General features: G+C 35.7%; 1 protein-coding gene across 1 annotated transcript in view; it reads left to right on the top strand.

Annotated features, from left to right (window-relative positions):
- The window catches only part of CCDC138 (coiled-coil domain containing 138), a 39,883-nt gene extending 21,986 nt beyond the window's left edge, over positions 1-17,897 (top strand). The window contains exons 13-16 of the mRNA XM_086481782.1: positions 1,521-1,697; positions 15,378-15,383; positions 15,996-16,134; positions 17,259-17,897. Coding sequence (XP_086337908.1) covers positions 1,521-1,697; positions 15,378-15,383; positions 15,996-16,134; positions 17,259-17,430 — 494 coding nt within the window. The 3' untranslated portion in view covers positions 17,431-17,897. The remainder of the gene's footprint in view (positions 1-1,520; positions 1,698-15,377; positions 15,384-15,995; positions 16,135-17,258) is intronic.
- Positions 17,898-19,021: the final 1,124 nt, after the last annotated feature.

The raw sequence follows: 19,021 nt of genomic DNA, 5'->3' as shown, positions 1-19,021 counted from the left end.
TTCCATGATTCTATTTTTGCTATCTTTTGTTCTCAGAATGGTTTGTATTTTAAAATGTCTTTGCTAGTAAAACATCTCCTCTGCTAGTAACACAAAGTTTACAGAGGTGTTAATTTTCAATGTAATCCTGAAAAGCCGGAATGTTGGAATCAGATGCCTACTTTGGCATCTGATTTTTTTCGGTCTCTTGCATGAAATATGTTATGAATTTTGTGCCATTTCTTAGACAGCAGAGATCCACATCACAAAATTGCTGCAGTCTCTGGCACCCTGATTGACACTAAACAGGGATGCCAAAGATTTTAAATCCATAGATAATGAACAATGTTCTTGTTCATGGAAGTCAACTTTCTGGATTAGATGGTTAGGCAGATTAGTATGTCTTTATGCTTAACTGACCTGTGCAGTATTTATGATGTTGTAAGTATTTACAGTAAACACAGGATTTAAACATGGTGGAAGACCACCCTGACATCATTAATGAGCAAACACAGTGTTTCAGCTATTGGAGGGAACTATTTCAGTCAAGATATTTTCATGAAGCGTGGTCATTACTCTCAAATTGAGACTCCTATTTTTAGAAATGTTTGATAAAAACAGTGCAAAAGGAATAGCAATACAAAAAATAGTTCTTGCAGAGACTTACCCTAAGCAGATAAATGCTCTTGATTAGAATGAATCAGTTTAGCTTCTCATGGATGCTTTTTGCTGCTGGCTTCTGTAACATGGAAAATATGATCTGTTGTTAAACATATGTCGAATATCACTGTGTATGAATTTGATCACTCTGACCACATGGCACTAATGATCTAGCGATAAAGTAGCACATTTGGTTTGAACATATATCCCGTTTCTTTCAAAATGTCAGTATCCAGCAGATGGCACCGTAGTTACACTTTTGCCACGGGATAAAGTGGTTCCTTGTACTTAATTTTCTGCACTCCAGATGATCAATGCTATGCCAAGATGCTGAGAAAGATTTGACATCAGGAAATTAAGAAAATTAGGTTGGTTCACTTAATGTACATTCTTCGTATAATTTAGTGCATGCCACAATGGATTAGTATATAAAATGTATGCACTGAAATTTAAACTACAGCTTTTTGTAGAAAGGAATGGGAGTAGCTGCTCTCATGAAAGTAATTACTCTTATTCGGACAAATCAGCCCTTTACTCCTTTAGTAGAGGTTTCCCAGATGTTAAAACCCAACATTGTCTCAAACTGTGCAAGCTTGTAATTTTTTTCCTCTTAAGCAAAATATTGGAAGGGCTTTATATTTGTAAGTATATTTTTCTTCAGCTTATGAGTTGTAGTTAGCCTTTTTCTCCACTCACAAGAAATTGTTAAGGAATAAAAGCAGGCAGGGGATGTCTTTAAATAAAAATAAAATTTAATATTTTCAGCCATTTAACTTTTAAGTATATATCTGCAACAGTAACTCTCAGGATAGTTGTTCACATACTGCTTAATGGAACTATGATTACAGAAGTTTTATTGCCTGTGTTCTGATATCTTTCAGTGGATTACCTGGCTCAGGCGTTTGATTCCCTTTGCATAGATTTGAAGACGGATGAAGGGAAGGCCTTATTTTTGGAATACCAGTGTGTGCCTGTCATATTAAGTCACTTAAAAGTATCCAGTAGAGGTCTGCTGTCCAGTGCTCTTGATGGATTACTTCAGATGACCATGGAATCTGGTAAATTTGTGTAATTAAAAAAAAATAATAAAATCATGATGAAAACAGGTGAGGTAAACATAAATACAGTGTAAAAATAGCATGATTCTTCTGTGTACATAATCTAATCTAGTATTAGCGTTCATTTGTATCATATAAATTCATTAGAGACATGAAATGTATTTCTGAATTGTCTGTCTCTTTCTGAGTTGTCTCTTCTCCCTCTCAGCACCTATGCTTTATACTTTGTCCCAGTTGCCTTCTTATTTATTGGTGTGAATATTTTTGTTACTATTTTTGGTTTGGCTTTTCACTTACCATGTTAACTGAAAATCATATTAACTGCAAAGACAGCATCTGACCAACAGGAGGCGAAGTCGAAACTTTTATTTTTTCTGGTAAGGTATGCAGTCATAGGCGTTCTTTCAACTTGCTGCAATAATTTTCTGACTCTCTGGGAATGTTCCTATATTTTTGTTCAAAAACATTACCTTTAGAGCTGAAGTGATTAGAAATTAAGTTGGAAAAAAAAGCCAGTGCTTTGTTTTTTCCCAATATTCTTTTCTATAACTTAATTTTTTAAGGGTGGTTTTTTTTTTTTTGTGAAGTATTTTTACAGATTCAAATTTTAGTTGTCCAGGCTGAAAGATGTGAATCAGATGTGAAATAACTACTGTGTTGCACTACTCTTCCCTGTGACCGCAAGTACCTTTTGCTATAGTAAGCAGTGAAGGCTAATGGTTGTCTAAGTCCAGGCCTGTCTGAGGTCTTCGTGTAGGTTTTCTTCCCTGTAAGAAATTATATTCCTCATGTTCCAGAAATGAAACCTAGATTTCCTTCATCTGTTAAGGAAAGTTATTTAAGCTGTATATGAAGAAAGTGCCTACCAGTCTAAGACGAATATTTCTGTTGATAGGAATCATAACAAGGGAGTCTGCAGTACTGCTCAAGCCCATTGGCTGATTTGGTTTTGGAATGCAGGTTTTCAGATTTTAGATCAGTGTCATTGCCTTTGGCTTCATAGTATATCTGGTACAATGGGTCCAGGATCCAAGTTTCAACTGCAAGTTCATACAACATTGAGAGTGCTGATAAGGCATTCAGTTACTGAAAACATGATGTCAAATGCAACAGTTGAGGCAGTGGTATCATCTGTTTTCTGTCTACATACAAGACCTTAATGGCAAATTAAAATTTATAGACTTACTGCTGCGCATCTTACTGACACGCAGCCTTTCATGCACTCCTTCTCCATTTCTGTTCAGGAGTTGCACATTAAGAATCTGGGAGAGTCCTGACACCACCATTTCAGTGGGAAATGGTGGAGGACTGAAAGGTATCATTCCTCAGTACTTTATTTCCTCTGTCTACCTAGGACTCCGTTATTATATATTTGTCAGTCCTGGCCAGCTCAGGATATGCGCTCATATGCAATATCTTCTCCTGTTCGGATTGTTGCTGCCTTCTGTTAGATCTTTTTTTTTTCTTTTTTTCACAAGAAAGAGAAGGATCAGCAGGCAAAGGTGGAGGAATAATTAATTCTAGAGTGATTTAGATGTCTGAGAAAGCTTGCTAGATCGTATGGTGGTCCAGAGGATGGCTTCAGGGCATTTCAAAACCTGAAAAAAAATGCATGAAGTTGAGATTCTTCAATTCTTCCTGGAAACTGTGGCCAGAAAGCCAAATAGTCTGCTAAATGTTCTGTACTCTTTGCCTGGTAGGCTGGGAATAATATTTAGCAAGGACTTTTTTTTGGTAAATAGAACTGCAGCATCATTTTTTGGCACTTTAGAGATGCCATGATTCTTTCTGGGCTTTCCTTTGCACTAGTCAGCGTCTCATGGCTACTGTTTGGGAAAGATTAAACCAACGAGGATCACTTAAAATAAGTTGAGGAGAGGAAAGGAGAGAAACAGTAAGCCAGGATTTGTTACTTCTCTGTCATTCTCTGAATGTGTGTTGACACTCACCATTTGTTTCTGTCAAGGTAAGGATAACTTTAATAAGACAGGTTGTCTGTTTATAAAAAGACTCTTACAGAGTGGTGGTGGGAAGTAGAATCTATGTGGTGAGAGGCAGCTGATAGCCAAAATCTCTGTGTATCACGCTGCCTTGTATGCAATGTGCCTGCATGTGGTTTTGGATGCTTGCGCACATCCGTGCCCTTGAGACTGTGGCTGGCGAAGATAACTATCAGGGTTGGAGTTCAAGACGTAAAAAATACTTCATTTAAAGATCAGTACCCCTTAGTTCAAAGGCTAATGAAACTCTTTGCTCATTGATAATTTGGTGCACCTCTGTGTTTTCAGTGAGCTTATGCATTCCAGTCTGAAGGAAGAAGCAGATACTGTTTTTTTGCACTGCACAACTCAGTTGTGTGAAGTACAAAGGAAGAAGCATATGTTCCTACACCAAATGACCCCTGCACAACTTCTAGTAACAGACATTCTTTCAGGAAACCTCACTTGGAATCCCCAGATCTGATGATAGCAAAGTATGAGCAGTGAATATTAGAGATAGTTGCAGTGAATTTGTACTCTTGCATTACCTTTCCTATCCATGCCCCCATGGCAATGTACCATTGAAACAACATCTGAATGACAGAGCAAGACTTAGATGACAGAAGAGTGGGAAATGTAACCTTAGTAATCTGGGGTTAGGCTTTTCGTTCCTACTCCAAAGACGAAAGGGGAGTATCAGCTTATTTTGACCGCCTTTGTTTCAAGAGGTCTACCCATTTGCATTCTTAGTGGTAAAACGATTTGTCGTCGTTTCATCATTAGAGACACAAGGTGAGCTATTAACCTTCAAGGTGCTCTTTTTGGTTCACCTCTTAGTATTACTTCAGATTCCAGGTTGGAGCATTTTCAGTCACTGCTAGGATCAGGGTTCACTCTTTAATCTTATTGATTCCAGGTTAGTGAAAGCTTACTGTATTTTACCGGAATGACGCTGGTCTAGTAGATCTTTTAAATGAGCTGCGAGTTTATTTAAAACTATAAATAAAAATATGCCTGAGGTCCACAGCTTCATGAAAACTTCGTTTGAGTTGACATGTATTCTGTACAGGAGTGGATAGCACCAGTGTACCTGTCCAGCTAGGCTGTAGAAACACAGTGGCCTTAACACCACAGGAATTCTGTGAAGAAGTGATTAAGACTTTTGATACCCTTGGGAAGCTGATTTGTGTATGTTTCGTGAAATTTGATTGCACCATTATAGCGTACAAAGTGCCAGAGCCCACATTACGGTATACTATACAGTCAGATTATTTATTGGAAGGATTCAAGTTATGTATGTTTATCAAACTGGGATCTCAAATCGCATACATATCTCCAGACTACATGTTGTTTTAGGTATCAGAACTTGGATAGTATTCCAGCTGCACTGGCATTTCCCAGACATCAGTGAGTTTTCATGCCATTGTATAATTCTGAAGTATGATGCCAGCCAAATATAATCTCACCATTTTGTCCCAGTCATTAACATTTTTGGAACTGTAACAGTATGTCATCGATACAGAATATATGTACATATTTGCCAAACTTGTTTGCCTCACCTCTTTTACAAAAATGTTAAAGCCTAAGGAGCAGGGTAAAATGTTATACTGATTACTGTTCTTTTAATATACAAAAACTTTCATAGTTGGAACAAAGGTTGACTTTTAAATGTCAGGGGTGAAAAAAATTGGGGCTAGTTTCAGCCAGCTCCTCAGGGTGTAAGACTGAGAATTGCTGCTAAAGATGTTATGCAGTAATTTCAGAGTTTGCTTTGTGTCAAGAGCACTTCAGTTTCAGCTTACTTTCATGCCGTAAGAGTCTTTTCTTTTTTTTTTTTTTTCCATCTTCCAGTACTTCTGTGGATTCTGTTCACTACTTTTAATGTTACTACATTTGAGGGAAGAAACTTTGCAGCTGAGTCCTTGCTTAACTGTTTGCTTTCTGTTAACAAATACTTGCTTCATTTAACCTACACTAGAAACTTAATAAGTAGCTGAAATTAAGTTGCAGGTAATTGTTAGGATAAACAATATAATTTTAGATACCTTATGTTTTATTTCATGTCATTTGCATGACGGAGTGATTCTTTTCCTTCAGATGAGCTCAGTGGCCTAAATTGGAGTCGGGTTGGTCTAGTGTGCTATCTTCAGTGGAAGTAATATGTTGCTTCTAAATTCCGCAGTTCAGAGAGTTAACAGCTTGTTATGAACCTGACAGTAGAAAATCAAGTCAACAAAGATATTTTATCCCTTTTCTTTTACTACATTCTGCTAATACATATTTTTGTCTAAAAATGTCTGTAATGATGCATAAATTGGTGCATTTCAGCCTGTTGAGTCTTCTGTTTTAAATGCACTTTCCAATAGCTGATACACATGAACAAGGCACCGAAGGAGCGGTTTAGCTACGTTTTCACTGTAGCTATCTCATCACTGCTGGTTTTGTTTCATGGTCAGATGGGATGAGTACCAGTTCAGGTTTATCCATTTCAATCTCTTATTTGGCTCTCCATATCCATTACTAGGATTTCAGTCTATGTTCCTTTTCTGGAGGATGCCCATCTTTCCTTTGCTGCAAAGATTGACTGATAAAGGCAGAATCAAGGGAGCAGGTCCTGCAGTCTTTTTTTAGCGGTGGTGGTATTTTGCTCAAATGTGGGGCTTCAGATGAGTGCCATAAAATTCAACTTGATCATTCTCTTGTTCTTTGAAACTAATGAGGGGTCTATAAAGACATCTTTCTCACCTCCCTTTGAGTAAAAGGAGAAGAGATATATTTCTGCTCATTTGACAGGGAAGAAAGATTTCAGTACCAAGGCTTTTGAAGCCATGATGTTTGGGTTTTAGTCCCATCTCTAAGCTATGAACCTGTCTGAAGACGGAAGTAAGAACAAAAGCTTCTCTGATAGTCTTGTCAGAGAAAGTAGATTTAGCTTCTTGATAAACTCTGAATGTGCTTGGTGACATATTTCCACAAATGCGGTGTTCTGACCGCCTTTGAAATTTTGGGAGCAAAATGTATTAACTCAAATACTGCTATGTTTCAGTTTAGTTGAATGGCTTATAATGTATTTATTGCTTAACAAAGCTCTTACCATTTCCCATGTAAATTACTGTTAAAATTAATGTTGAATGTTTAAAGTTATAGTTACTTTTAATCATGCAGGTCGTTATAGTATGGCACCAGGGCTTCTTCATACCCCAAAGTTATCTCCTTAGGACTATAAATTTATTTTCTCAGCAGATCTTGGTTCTAGGACAGCAGTTGCAATACAGTGTTCAAAAGAATTCTTGGATGCCAGACATGAAATGTTTTCTGGAAACAATCTAGTAATAAGTAGCATGACCTCAGCAAGAAAATGTGTTCTGTGGGTGTTGAAGAACATCACATCATTAGTATTAAATCACCTTGTGTTTGAAAACTTGTCATATACAATCTTGTTGAGTACTGTTGTTCCTTTCTTCTCGCTTCTTACGCATCTTACTGTGTTTTTTTCAACCTGTGAATCAGTTAAAAGGGTTCCAAAGGCTGTAGTGAGTTTATAGTCACCTATCAAAAATTACATTGTTGAACTGTGGTCTGATTCATGCTTGATTTGAGATCTGCTGTTGGCAGAGAGCCGCCTGTCTCAATTTCACCCTTCGCACTTCTACACAAAGACAGCATGCGTCTTAAATTCCTCCTGCAGTGATAGCTGGCTTCTGTCATGTGGATTAGTAGGTTCCCCTTTCCCAACCTTATGTTCATTCGAGGAAATCAAAACTTACTCGCTCATTAGACATTACAAAGCACTGGTCTTTGCTTTAAATAAAGCTTACATTTACTTTGTCTTCAAGCTTACTTCTGTCTAACAGAGAGAATATTTTGTATTAGTGTGTGCTTATTCACAAATTGAGGTGAGTGCATATTGAAAAAAACCCTCTAAGTAACTTTCTTATGCTTGCTGTAAGTTAAGGCACATTCTGGTGAGGCTTAAATATGGTTTCTTAACCATATTAACATTGCTTAAGATTTTTAGTAACTGCAAAAGTGAGCTGTATTTACACGTTCACTAAATCTTGCTTCTATTTTTTTTTGGTAAGAAAACGCTATTGTCATGCATAACCAAGTCTGTGTCCAGATTCACTCATCTCATAGAGAAGTTAATTAAGCCAGTGGAGATAAAAATATTGTCTCCATAGTAGGAAGTTGTGATTATTTACTTGTAAACTGAATCTTTTTCGTGTGGACTGCCTATACGGGCATTCCCTCTCTTCCTTCGAGTTGGAATGCTTCCATAACTAGTGCTGGGCATTCCACAATTCACGCTGTTCTACAGGTACTTCTAAAAAGTCAATGGTCAGAATCTGTCAAGGAAACCCAAACCCACTCCTTTGTTTTTTTCTTGAATCTTAGAATTTTGAGACTTTAAAGACTACAAGCGGTGAAGATATGGAGTAAAAAATGCCTGTATGCTTAAACAGATTAAAATCTAACTGTGTTTTTCAGCATATTATCTTTACTGGTGACATTGCAGGATCGAAACTTTTCAGATGAGCTTATTCTGTAGTACCAAAAGGGTAAAATTGTCATGTCCGTGAATACCATACTAAGGTAGGAATCCCCTTCACCTATGTGAAAGGCAGATGTGAAATTATCCTGAGTGTTTGAAGCTGCAGCGAAAGGAATGATTTATAACTTATGTAGGATAAACATTGAAATACAAACCATTTAAAAGGAAATCCTTTGTCTATTAACTTGTCTTACCTTTGTAATTTTTTTACACATTTTTCTGAGAACAGTGGATAATTATGTTGGATTAATAGATGTTTTAGTTTAATATTTTGACCACAGATAAATATCTCTAACTCTGTTAAATGCAGCCTATGATAATGTTAGGACCAACCTGTATACTTGCTGAAAGCAAGCAAGTACACCAAAAGTTTGCACACATTTTTGTTAATTGATTGCAAGCTTAGTTTGAATACTGTGACTTTGATGCAATACATGTTTACAGGTTTTAAAAATAAATGCAGTAAGTGGAATAATGTCATTTGGTTTCTGCTGAAGTAATAGTAGCCTTCTCTTTAATAAGAAAAAATATTTGTGTCATTATTTTCTTCTTCCTCTAATAACAGTGGTGTAATTCTTAGCCATTCTGAATTTTGGACCCGTGTCTCATCCGCTCCAAAGTAAGAAATAGAAGGGACCATTAAATATAAACTTATGTAGAGCCAAATAACACTTTGTAAGTAAAGCTTCACTGATCATTCAGGGTAATGCCATATTTTGCAAGCAGCATACCATTTTGAAGGTAGATATGTTAACTTTTTGAAAGTATTTGATGTAAAAGTATTTGATGTAAAAAGGAGTTGTTTGTATCAGTGCTTGGTTTTTTTTTCATGTCAATTTAAAAGTTTATTCAAGTACGATCCTCTTTGCTCTTATATACTAAACTTGCCTTCTTTTATAAACAGTTTACAGTTTTATTGCTTTTCATAAAATGGTTTAATTTAAAAGTTAAATTATGATTTAATTAGAAAAATATTTTTAATACACTTTTTTGTGTTTTGTATTTGACTAGCACAACTACTGTACTTATTAGCCAACTTTATCGCTTTCAAGGTGAATTCAGAGCAATGTCATAATTGAAATAATTTCCTAAAGAAAGGCTTTTTTTGGAAATAGATAGTACAGTTTGTGCAGTTTGGGTAACACCTATGCATTGTCAGACTTTGTTTACCTGCTTACTTGCAATCTGATGTTACAGAATTACAGGTCATGCCAGGTTACATCTATTTATGCAGAGGCTTCCTTACTTAGGTTTGTCATTGTGTTTGAAATAATGTGCTTAGTTCTGAGCTGGTTATTACAGGAGTGGAGATATGGGAGCAGCGGAAACAAGGCAGGCAAGCTCTGACAGAAAAAGTGTTGTAACAAAGCTCCTTTAGGTGTCCTCTGTAAGAAAGAGTTGTGATTCCTTCAGTGGCTCTGGTAGTTCATGAGGCTTTTTCTGGTTTCTTGAACAAAGTAGCCCATAATAGTGCATAGCTTCCATTTATAATGATATCTAGATTATTTGTAAAATGGTGTTTTTCTGTCTCTCTTAGGCCTCATTAGAAGCAGTGTTCAAAGGTTAGACCGTGTTGGTTGCTTATGGACATACTGAGTTACACAGCACACCAAAACTTTTCATCTTCTGATCAGTGATTTTTCCAGAAAAAATGTTTGTTGTTTCTTAGTGTACTGTCTTTACACTTCTGCTATTCTAGCAAGTAAGACAGTTCTGGTTTTCATGTATTTTATACCTGTTGCTTTCTAAATGGGCAGTTCTAGTATGGAATTTCATTAGACTACTCCTGTTTTCATGCCACAGTCATTAATTAATACACTAATAAGCGTAAGTGCAAAAATCAGTATTCAAAACTGAAGTTCACTTTTCAAGGCAAAATGTTTTGCTTTGCTTTTAACCAACTCCTTACATTATACACCTTCCAGTCCTTCTGCTAACCTCCGTCTTCTCCAATATAATATCACGTGTTGCTTTATCAAATGGTATTGAAGTCTAGCTGAGTTAGAACTGCTGTAGCATTTATTTACCAAACAAAAGTATCGTACTACTCTGACACAACTTGCCTATAGTTCCTATACACATACTTATAGATAAACCTATGATGCCCTTTATTTAATTTTTTTATTTGTCTCCTCTAGTCCCCGAAAATATCTCTAGAGTCTTACTGAAGGGCGCAAGCGTTCAGATTGCCTTTTTTCCTGTCCAAATCCAACATAGATATATATTGGATTGGCTGTTCTCTCTTCACAAAGTGCTGCTTCCTGACTTGTTAGCAACAGTTGTTTAACTCTTCTTGTCATAAAATTGAGGCAATCCTGGTGTCCCTGACTAAAGGAGTCTTTTGGAATTATGAGTTTGGGGGACTACTTTTTGTCCCTTTTATCAAAATAGAGCTTTCTACTGAAAACCAGCATATTAGCCAAAGTGTGCACCCAGAAGACTAAAATACCATTAACTTCTATCCCATCTTTCTTGTGCTGACCACAGGTGACCTCACTACTTCTTTATTTTGTTCTATTTTTATTAAATGGCTGGGAGACTTTGTTTTTTTCCTTAACAAGGTCGAACTCAACTTGACTTTTCATACTATCCTTTTTATTATAAAGATAGTTTCTGACCTCCAAAGCATAGCTTTCTTTTCTGGTCTTTTTTTGTTTGTTTTCCTTATAGGCTTCTTTTTGTTCCAAGCATCTTGTGACATAAGTATTCCTGATAATTTTTTAACCTTTTCTGTTACAATTTTTTGTGTGTGTGTAACCTCCAGTAGACATTTGAGAATAACATTGGTCTCCCGTATGTCCTGTCTTATGTCTGCTTGAACGTCTTGCACATCCTAGGAAAGTGAAGAGCAGTTCAGAACATACTGAGGTGAACAGCTGAAATTCCTGCTTGGTCTCTCTTAACTCATGGTCACCCATGTAGGCGTCTTGAGGTGCCTTGTGCTGACTGGAATCTCACCCTGTTCCCACTGTGCCTTAACCACTGGCGCTTAACAGTCCTGGGTATTGATTACAGGAGAAAAAGTTAAATTCAGCAAATGGTTCGAATCTTACAGGTGACTGTGTTATAGACTGTTGGTTAATAACAACATGTAAGTACTATTACTGTTTCCTTTTAAGCGTTTTTGCTGTGGTGCAAATAATAACTTTTATGTTAGTTGAAATTTCCACGGTCATAGACAGTGCTGTGTCACTCACTTGCACTGCTGTCACGTGTTCTCCGTTCTCCGGGCAGATCCTCATGCAGTCAGAAATAAGGCAAAACTGTAGTCGTTAATTTGTTAAAACATGAACTTCAAGTTGGCATTTCGACAGTTTTCTTTTTCTGAGGTGGCATAGCTTTATAAAACAGAATTTGTCACATAACTGTAGCTGGTGGGATTTTATGCTGTGAGTGACTGATTACTTTGAAGGTAAATTTCAGATTAATTCTGTCATCAGTGGTAAGTTGTTCATTGCAGTCTACCAGTCAAGTTAAACTAATGCAACTACAGCATGCTGCAGGTTTTTAAGGACACCAGTGGAGGCTTTTGCAGATTATTTTAAACTGTGCCAAAGTCCTGTTAGGATGGATTCCAATTTTGTTTGTCTAAAGTAGTTAATAAAAACAAAATCTGTGCAGATCTAAGCCACCAAAATATTTTAAAATGTGAAGCTTATGTTCTTTTAGTTCATCAGCTAGACATGCATTTAAATTACATGCTTGTTTAGTACATTTTCTGTATGTAGAATATATTCTGCAAAAGCTTTTCTGAAGTGAATATATGAGCAGTGTACAGAAAGTCCCTTTAAAGATGTGCCTTTATTGGTTTGCTTTCACATAACTGAACTTTGCGAACTTTTAGAAATTAATTCTTCTTTGGCTCTTCTGTTTTATAGTAAAAATCCTTCTATCTTAAAAGTAATGTATATCTTTTTCATTGGATTGTAAACTTGACAGTCAAAACATTCTTATAGCATATATGTATGAGTGTATATATACATTTTTTTTAAATGAAATATTTTTAAGGAACCAGTAAGTGCAAGGCAGCAAAGAAATGTCCAGGTCAGCTGAATATGGTATTTGTTTACTCCTACAGAAAAGGAATGTAAAGCATATTATGGCTATTTAAGGATATTTATAGGAATAAATTGTGGGACTACCCTCTTCATCCCAACAGTCTTGTTACCTTCAGATCTCTTGTGAATCAAAGTTCAGCTGAGTCAGAAGTCATGTTAGATGAGAGGTTTCTAAAGCCATTTGTTGTTTCAACAGGCAACAGAAAGAAGAAAAACCTTTCTTCTCAGTTCACTTTTTGAGTGTGAGAGTTCTTACACATTTATTTACACTTTTTTATCTTTCTGATAAACAGCTTTGGTAAGTAAGAGCTACTGTTTAAAATTTTTGCTGTTAAAACAGACTTCATCAGTGGTGTAGCGCAGATTGATAGGACCATTCCGTTTCTTGGGAACAGGCAGTCATTTGTAGGAGCTCTGTCAAATTGCAGAAGAATTGCTATAAAGTTGTAGTTCTGTAGAATTTCTATAAAGTTACGGTAACATAATTTGTAGTCCTAGATTTTTCTTGCTTTAGAGGTTGTTTCTTGTTGCTATCTGTATAGAATTTTTTACTTCAAACACTCTCAAACGGTGGAAATATTTTGATACGAAATACCCCTAAGATGGTAGGATTGTGTTCGCTGGGCTTTGCTTATTTGCTGTTTCTGTTTGTAGTTTTGTCACCTCTTCTCGTGGTTTTTAACAAGTTAGACTCGCTAGAGCATGGTAACATCATACTAGAAGAGAATTTTGGGTTAATTGTTTGTCCAGGTTTAAGACACTGCTGTATGTACTTAATAACTTCAAAGTTCTGTCATAGGGAGCCGTGGCTCAATAAAGAGCGCTGAATCTTGAGTGTATGTCACTCATGCATCACTGAATTTAGCACATGCTGTGAACCCATCTGAGGATTTTCTGCTTGCTGTAATTGACAGATAGCCCTGAGTTTTCGATGTCACAATTTCTGAAAAAATAATACCTTCTGCAGTCAAAGTAGAGAAATATTAAAAGAAATATTAAAAGTGATATGCCCTGAGTAACTGTATCCTGGGGATTGTGCTTGTACACGCTAAGGGCAGAATGAAGTCAATAGTGACTTCTCTTGTTGGATTCCTGACGAATTTGTTCAGTTCTTTATCTATTGAGTTGTACATTAGAGTAATCCCACATTCCCAAGTTAATTTTCCTTAGAGAATATATTCGTTTTTTTTCATGTGTGTGTGTGAGAAATCGGCATTCTACTTGTTCCTTGTGATATTTGATAAAGAGGCATTTTCAGGTCAATTCAAACATATCTGGCAAATGGTTTCTTTATATGTGTCTATTTTATATGAAAGTGTATTTATGCACATGTATAAAATATGTTTCTTCAGCACGAGCCTTAGTTTTCATCTTTAGGAGTCTGTGCCCTTTTCTTTGTTCCTGTTCTACTGTGATTTCCAATCTTCAATTCATTTGCTTTTAATGTATTGTGGTATCTGCAGGTTTATAGAAATGCAGCCGTAGTTCATTATTCCAGTATCCATGATGGTTTTTTTTGTCTTAGAAGCTGTCAGTAGTACTTAATAAATAACTTCAGTCATAGCTGAAGTGATCATCAGTTCATTAATTGAAGACTATAAGCTAAAATAAAAAGAAAGAATATCTTTACTGACAGAGAATAAAAGTATGTATGTAATTACCATTTTTCAGTATATTTTTTTCTAGTTACTGCTTACATTTCTACTTTACTTTCATTCTGGTTTTCTATTTTTACTGTTACGATTTTGAGACAACATTGTAACTGGAAATAGTACTAAAAGTGAGAGAACAGTATGCATAAAACCATAGGTGGATTGAACATGGTAGAAAGAATGCAAGAAACATGGAAGCAGAAGTAAACAGAAAAAGAAATTAATTTATAACCATTTATTGCCTTGATAATGTATATCTCTTGGAATAATTACTGTTCTGTGTTGCTTTGGGAAAAGAGCAGAGGACACTTCACCTGTGCAAACCACAAAACATCTGCCTGCCTTTTCCAAACTTGATAGTACATCTGTTGTCATCTTGCTTTTTATTGTTGCAAAGTTAGCCCCTTGCTACCAAAGTCTATTATCCTGCATCTTTATAGTTTCCACCCACACATTCCATCACATATTTTGTGGGTTCTGCCTGTTGAATCCAGCATTTTCAGTCAATTCTGCCAAAAGCACCTCCCTGAAAAAGAGGAAAGATTGCATGTGGCCATAGCTTCTCTGATCTGTGCTAAAGGCATTTGCTGTTTCTTGGTCTCTTCATCTGATGGTGTCAACCAGCAAAGACCCACAAATCGCGTTGACTTCACTGCGTAGTGTAGTGCATGGTAAGATGTACTTGACATCGGGGGAGCGGCACTGGGTCATTTGTTGGTGTAGTCAAATGACGTGCCATTGTTTTGCCAAAAATACAGGTTTTGAAAGATCTTCCTAACAGTAAGGTCTAGGAATTACTGGGTCCTGGTTGAATATTCGGTAGAGATGCCCAGCTCTGAGAAAGTCAGTTCTTTAGGCTCTCAGGCTGACTTTAATTGCCGAGTTGATTTTTTTTTTTTTTCCTAAGCCCTATTCCAAACAGTTTTCCGAAGCATTTCTTCTGAGTTTGTATCAGTAAGCCTTCTGAAATAAATTAAAACCTTGAATCCACTCCAAGGCTACTATTTTTAATAAGTTGTATGTCCTTGAAAAGGGAAAATTTTGACCGAAAGATACATCCAGTCCTCTTTGTACTGATAAAAGCATCGTGACATCCTATTTATAAATCCCACTATTCAGCATATGTGCAAAAAATTTTTTTAATGTCTGTGTTTATTGGTTTATGCTGCATATTGCAGTTTCTTATTAAGTATAACACATTAAATATTTTTAACATTATGTAAACATTAAAATATTTTCTTCACATCTGTATTTCTAATGCAAATGTTGTATGCTATATGAAAGACTAATTGTTTTAACAAAAAAAAAATCAACTGTTACTTATTTTCTTTATGTTTTTGTTATAAATTAATCTGTAATATCAGAACCAAGAAGGAGATAAGAAGGGAGCAGATTTAACCTTATTCTGAAGTGATTAGATTTTGGGGAACAGGATAGAGGGAAATGTTATACAACGTGACTGAAAAACTCAACCACTATTTAAAGGAATTTTGTTGGTATTTAAGTGTTCTTATCCAGCTCTTACTTTTAGTTCTCAATGAGTATTTTGCCTGTCTTGAAACAGGTACAGTGACAGTATTTTGATAATGAAAAGCTGTCGGGTATCACATTAGCTTCTACATGTACTATCCCTGTCCATGTGATTTGCAGCAACTTAAAATATTTCCTTGTGAGCATTTTTACGCAGCTTAGTCTTCCCCTCACGTGATCAAAAGGAAAGAACCATGATAAATGAGCATTGAATAAACATGGTCAAGATAAGAATTTTTATTTGAGTTTAAAATTGTTCTGTTTCCTGTTTTCCTTTGTTCTCAAGGGAATAGGCCTTGTTTTAATGCAAGGGTTGGTAACATCAGAGCTCTTAGGAACTTGCGTTTTTGCAGTTCCTAGTTTTACCTGAGTTTTGCATCACATGCTCAACACGAACAGAATTATTTCATTGTTCTAATAGTTGCACAACGTGAGGCATTTAAAGGCCTCTAAAGGTATCAATAGGTGTTTTACTTTTCCCTGCACTGAGCTCCATGATACCATTTTTTAATTATTTTCTTTTACAGGTTCCTTACAGCCTTTCCTGGAAGCCTGCAGTAGCGAATCCTTCTTCCGTACTTGCTCTGTATTGCTTCGAAGTTCTAAGCTAGATATTCAGATTTTGGAAAAGCTCTGTGTTATACTGCAAAAACTCTCCAGAATAAAGTAATCCTTTATTTCCGTTATTCTGTTAGTTATTATTAGATCAGCAAACTTGGGGACCTTTATCTTTCTCCTTTTTCGAAAGCTCATCTCTGTTTTGCTGTTTATTTGCTCCACCGTAAACAATGCTGAAGTTTCTTGGTTAGCAGTTAAACTGTTTGTGTCACAGACGTGTAAGGCAAGACGCTTGATTTGCATATATATCTAGTTCAATTTACAGAGTACAAGCAAAAAAACTGCAACAGCCTAGTCTAAAAAGCCAATATTCCTTACTTATGCAGATGACAAGAATGCTTGGAAGAGAACCCTTCTTTTCTTTCCCCCAACCTTCAGTTTTACTGGGGTACTTGGTAGTAACCTCCTTTGAAAATTTAGCCTCATCTGTGGCCTGCATTCAAGTTTCATCAGTTTTCATTTCCTTCAAAAACAAAACTTAAAGTCTTGAGTGATTTAAGCCCTTTTGAGAATGTTAATCTTTATAAAATATATTCCCGTTGCTTACTGGTTATTAGTCTTTTGTAACAAAGGTCTTCATCGTATCAGTAGTAATGTGCTACCGAGCTCCATTGGTGCGTTACCTAATGGGATTGTTTCATTTATAAAAGCAAGTATCTGAATGGTGCCATTTTTAAAATTAGACTTAGAACTGTTGACAAAACAGAGGTTTTCATTTGATTTTATTAGAGAAATTGAACTCTAGGGAAGAATATGTGTTTTCATGTAAAATAATAAAATTAATAACTTACATTGGGAATATACTAAAAGTAAAATTTGCTCAGAAATCCTAATTATTTTGAATTTTTTATTTATTGTTCCTTGAATCTTATTTCACATGAGTGAAACCCTATTATAGCCTTCCCTTGAGCTTTCATTATACCACATGTAAATACCCCTTGCTCAAATGAGATTACAGTTTTTGGTGATTTTTGCCAACGTTTTTTTATCACCATGCATTGACAACCTTCTGCATAGAGGCATTATATGCAATGTAGAAGAATTATATGAAACTCCCAATCTGATGCAGATTTTTCTTCATTAAAAAAAATCATTTTCTGTAGAATCTTTAGTGTTTAGTTGAAACCTGTCACTTTTCAATTGACAATTATTTTATGTAAAATCTTTTGCAGAAGCAATAAGAAGATGTTTGAATTGTTTACTCTTCACCAAATGATCCAAGAACTGCATAGGACTGCAAACCCCGATCATGCTTTCCTCTGTATAAACCTCAATTCGATTCTATTGAATTTGGGATTGTCAAGGAGTAACTCTCGTACCTCCAGTCTAAGCACAAGTCACTAGCACTGTCTTTCAGTCTAATTATTGTTCTGTATAATTTATACCAACTGCCTGTGTTACTTGAAATTTGGATTTATTTTTTTTCCTGTTTTAAATAACTAAATCAAGCAGAACCTCAGTGCTGTATAAGTTACTCTGTACCATGTGAGATCTCATTGATATTTCCCTCATTCATAAAAAGGGAAACAGAAAAGTGTGTGGCATGCTAACTGGCTTTCTTCAATACTTTTTAAAGAAGTGAAATAATGCTGCTGTTCTGAATGGCTCATGCAATCTAAGGAATTGGAACCCTTGCATGAGCAGATCAGAAATACCACCCTTTCCTTACAGGTATGAATCTTAGTTACCTTTTACTCTTCAGTGAGTTTTATAAATTAATTAACTTATTTTATAGTTGATAAGTAACAGGCAGGTATCTTATCCAATTATCTTTTGAGATAATTAGTTTTAATTATTAAACCGGATATTGATTTAACATAACTGGATGTGTTGAATGAGAAATTGTGATGTTGTTTTGATTTCGGAATGTCTTAGTATTTGTTTGATCTTTTCCTGTATTTATGTAAAATTTAGTATTTTATCCTGCTTTGTATGAATTTCTAGTGTAACTTTGGTTTGTAATATCTCTGCAAATGTAAATAAAAACATTTCTTAAAATGCCTGGCAATAGCAATCCCTAATGTAAAATTATTATATTTTATGGTTTCTGCTGTATTTTGTATTAATTTGCAGTACATTCCTCATAGTACCCACATTTCTTTTCTGAGTGTGATGAATACATTTTTTGTCTGCCACAGTTCAGCGTTCAGAAGTTCTTACACACAGGAAATAAGATACTTTTTAAAAATTCAACTTAGTCTTCTGTTTCTGATTTCTGATTTGTACTCTGAGTACTGAAACTCTTTAGTTGTAAAATTGAAACTGCAGTTAAAATTTAAAGGTCTGCTGTATGGTAGTCTTTGACTAACACTGACAGTCAGTATGAAACTTCAGAGAGGTTTACTTTTCATTTTCATGCATTTTTTTCTTGGTTTTCCTTTGTATTTTTTACCAGAAGTCTTTGAACTGACTCTTTGAAGTCAAATTCTAACTGCAAATATTTTTCTAGCAATTCTTACATTTCTGACAAGGTTTCTGATTAAAGGAATCTACACCAGATTTGGCAGCATGTCCAGAAGAGAGAGCGAGCAGTGTGTACTCTCTGGGCAGGAAACCAATTCTTGTAATTTTTTAAGTAACACTAAACATAGCTAAAAGCTTTTGCTGACAATGGATTATGTTTCGGAATAAGTATTTCTTCATCAGTAGTTTGAGTTTTCTGTCAGATTTACCAGCAGTGCAAAAGCTTGCATATACCTTTGGCTGGAGACAAAATCCTTTTATTTAGGAAGTCCTCATGTGCTTCTCCGTCTGTTTGGTCGTTGACAATACTAGAAAATTAATAACCCCAAAAGGCTATAGACAGTTATTAGGTTTCCTATATCCACAGGAATGTTGATTGTGCTCTTGGCTTTCAGCCTTCATCACTATTGTTTGTTAATCTACTAATCTTCCTTGTGGTACCAATTTAACACAATGTGTTAATCTAATAATA

This window comes from Leptosomus discolor, chromosome 1, assembly GCF_034619465.1.
Source record: "Leptosomus discolor isolate bLepDis1 chromosome 1, bLepDis1.hap2, whole genome shotgun sequence".
NCBI lineage: Eukaryota > Metazoa > Chordata > Aves > Leptosomiformes > Leptosomidae > Leptosomus > Leptosomus discolor.
Note: the sequence above shows the minus strand (reverse complement) of the source record. Positions and strands in the feature narration are given on the sequence as shown.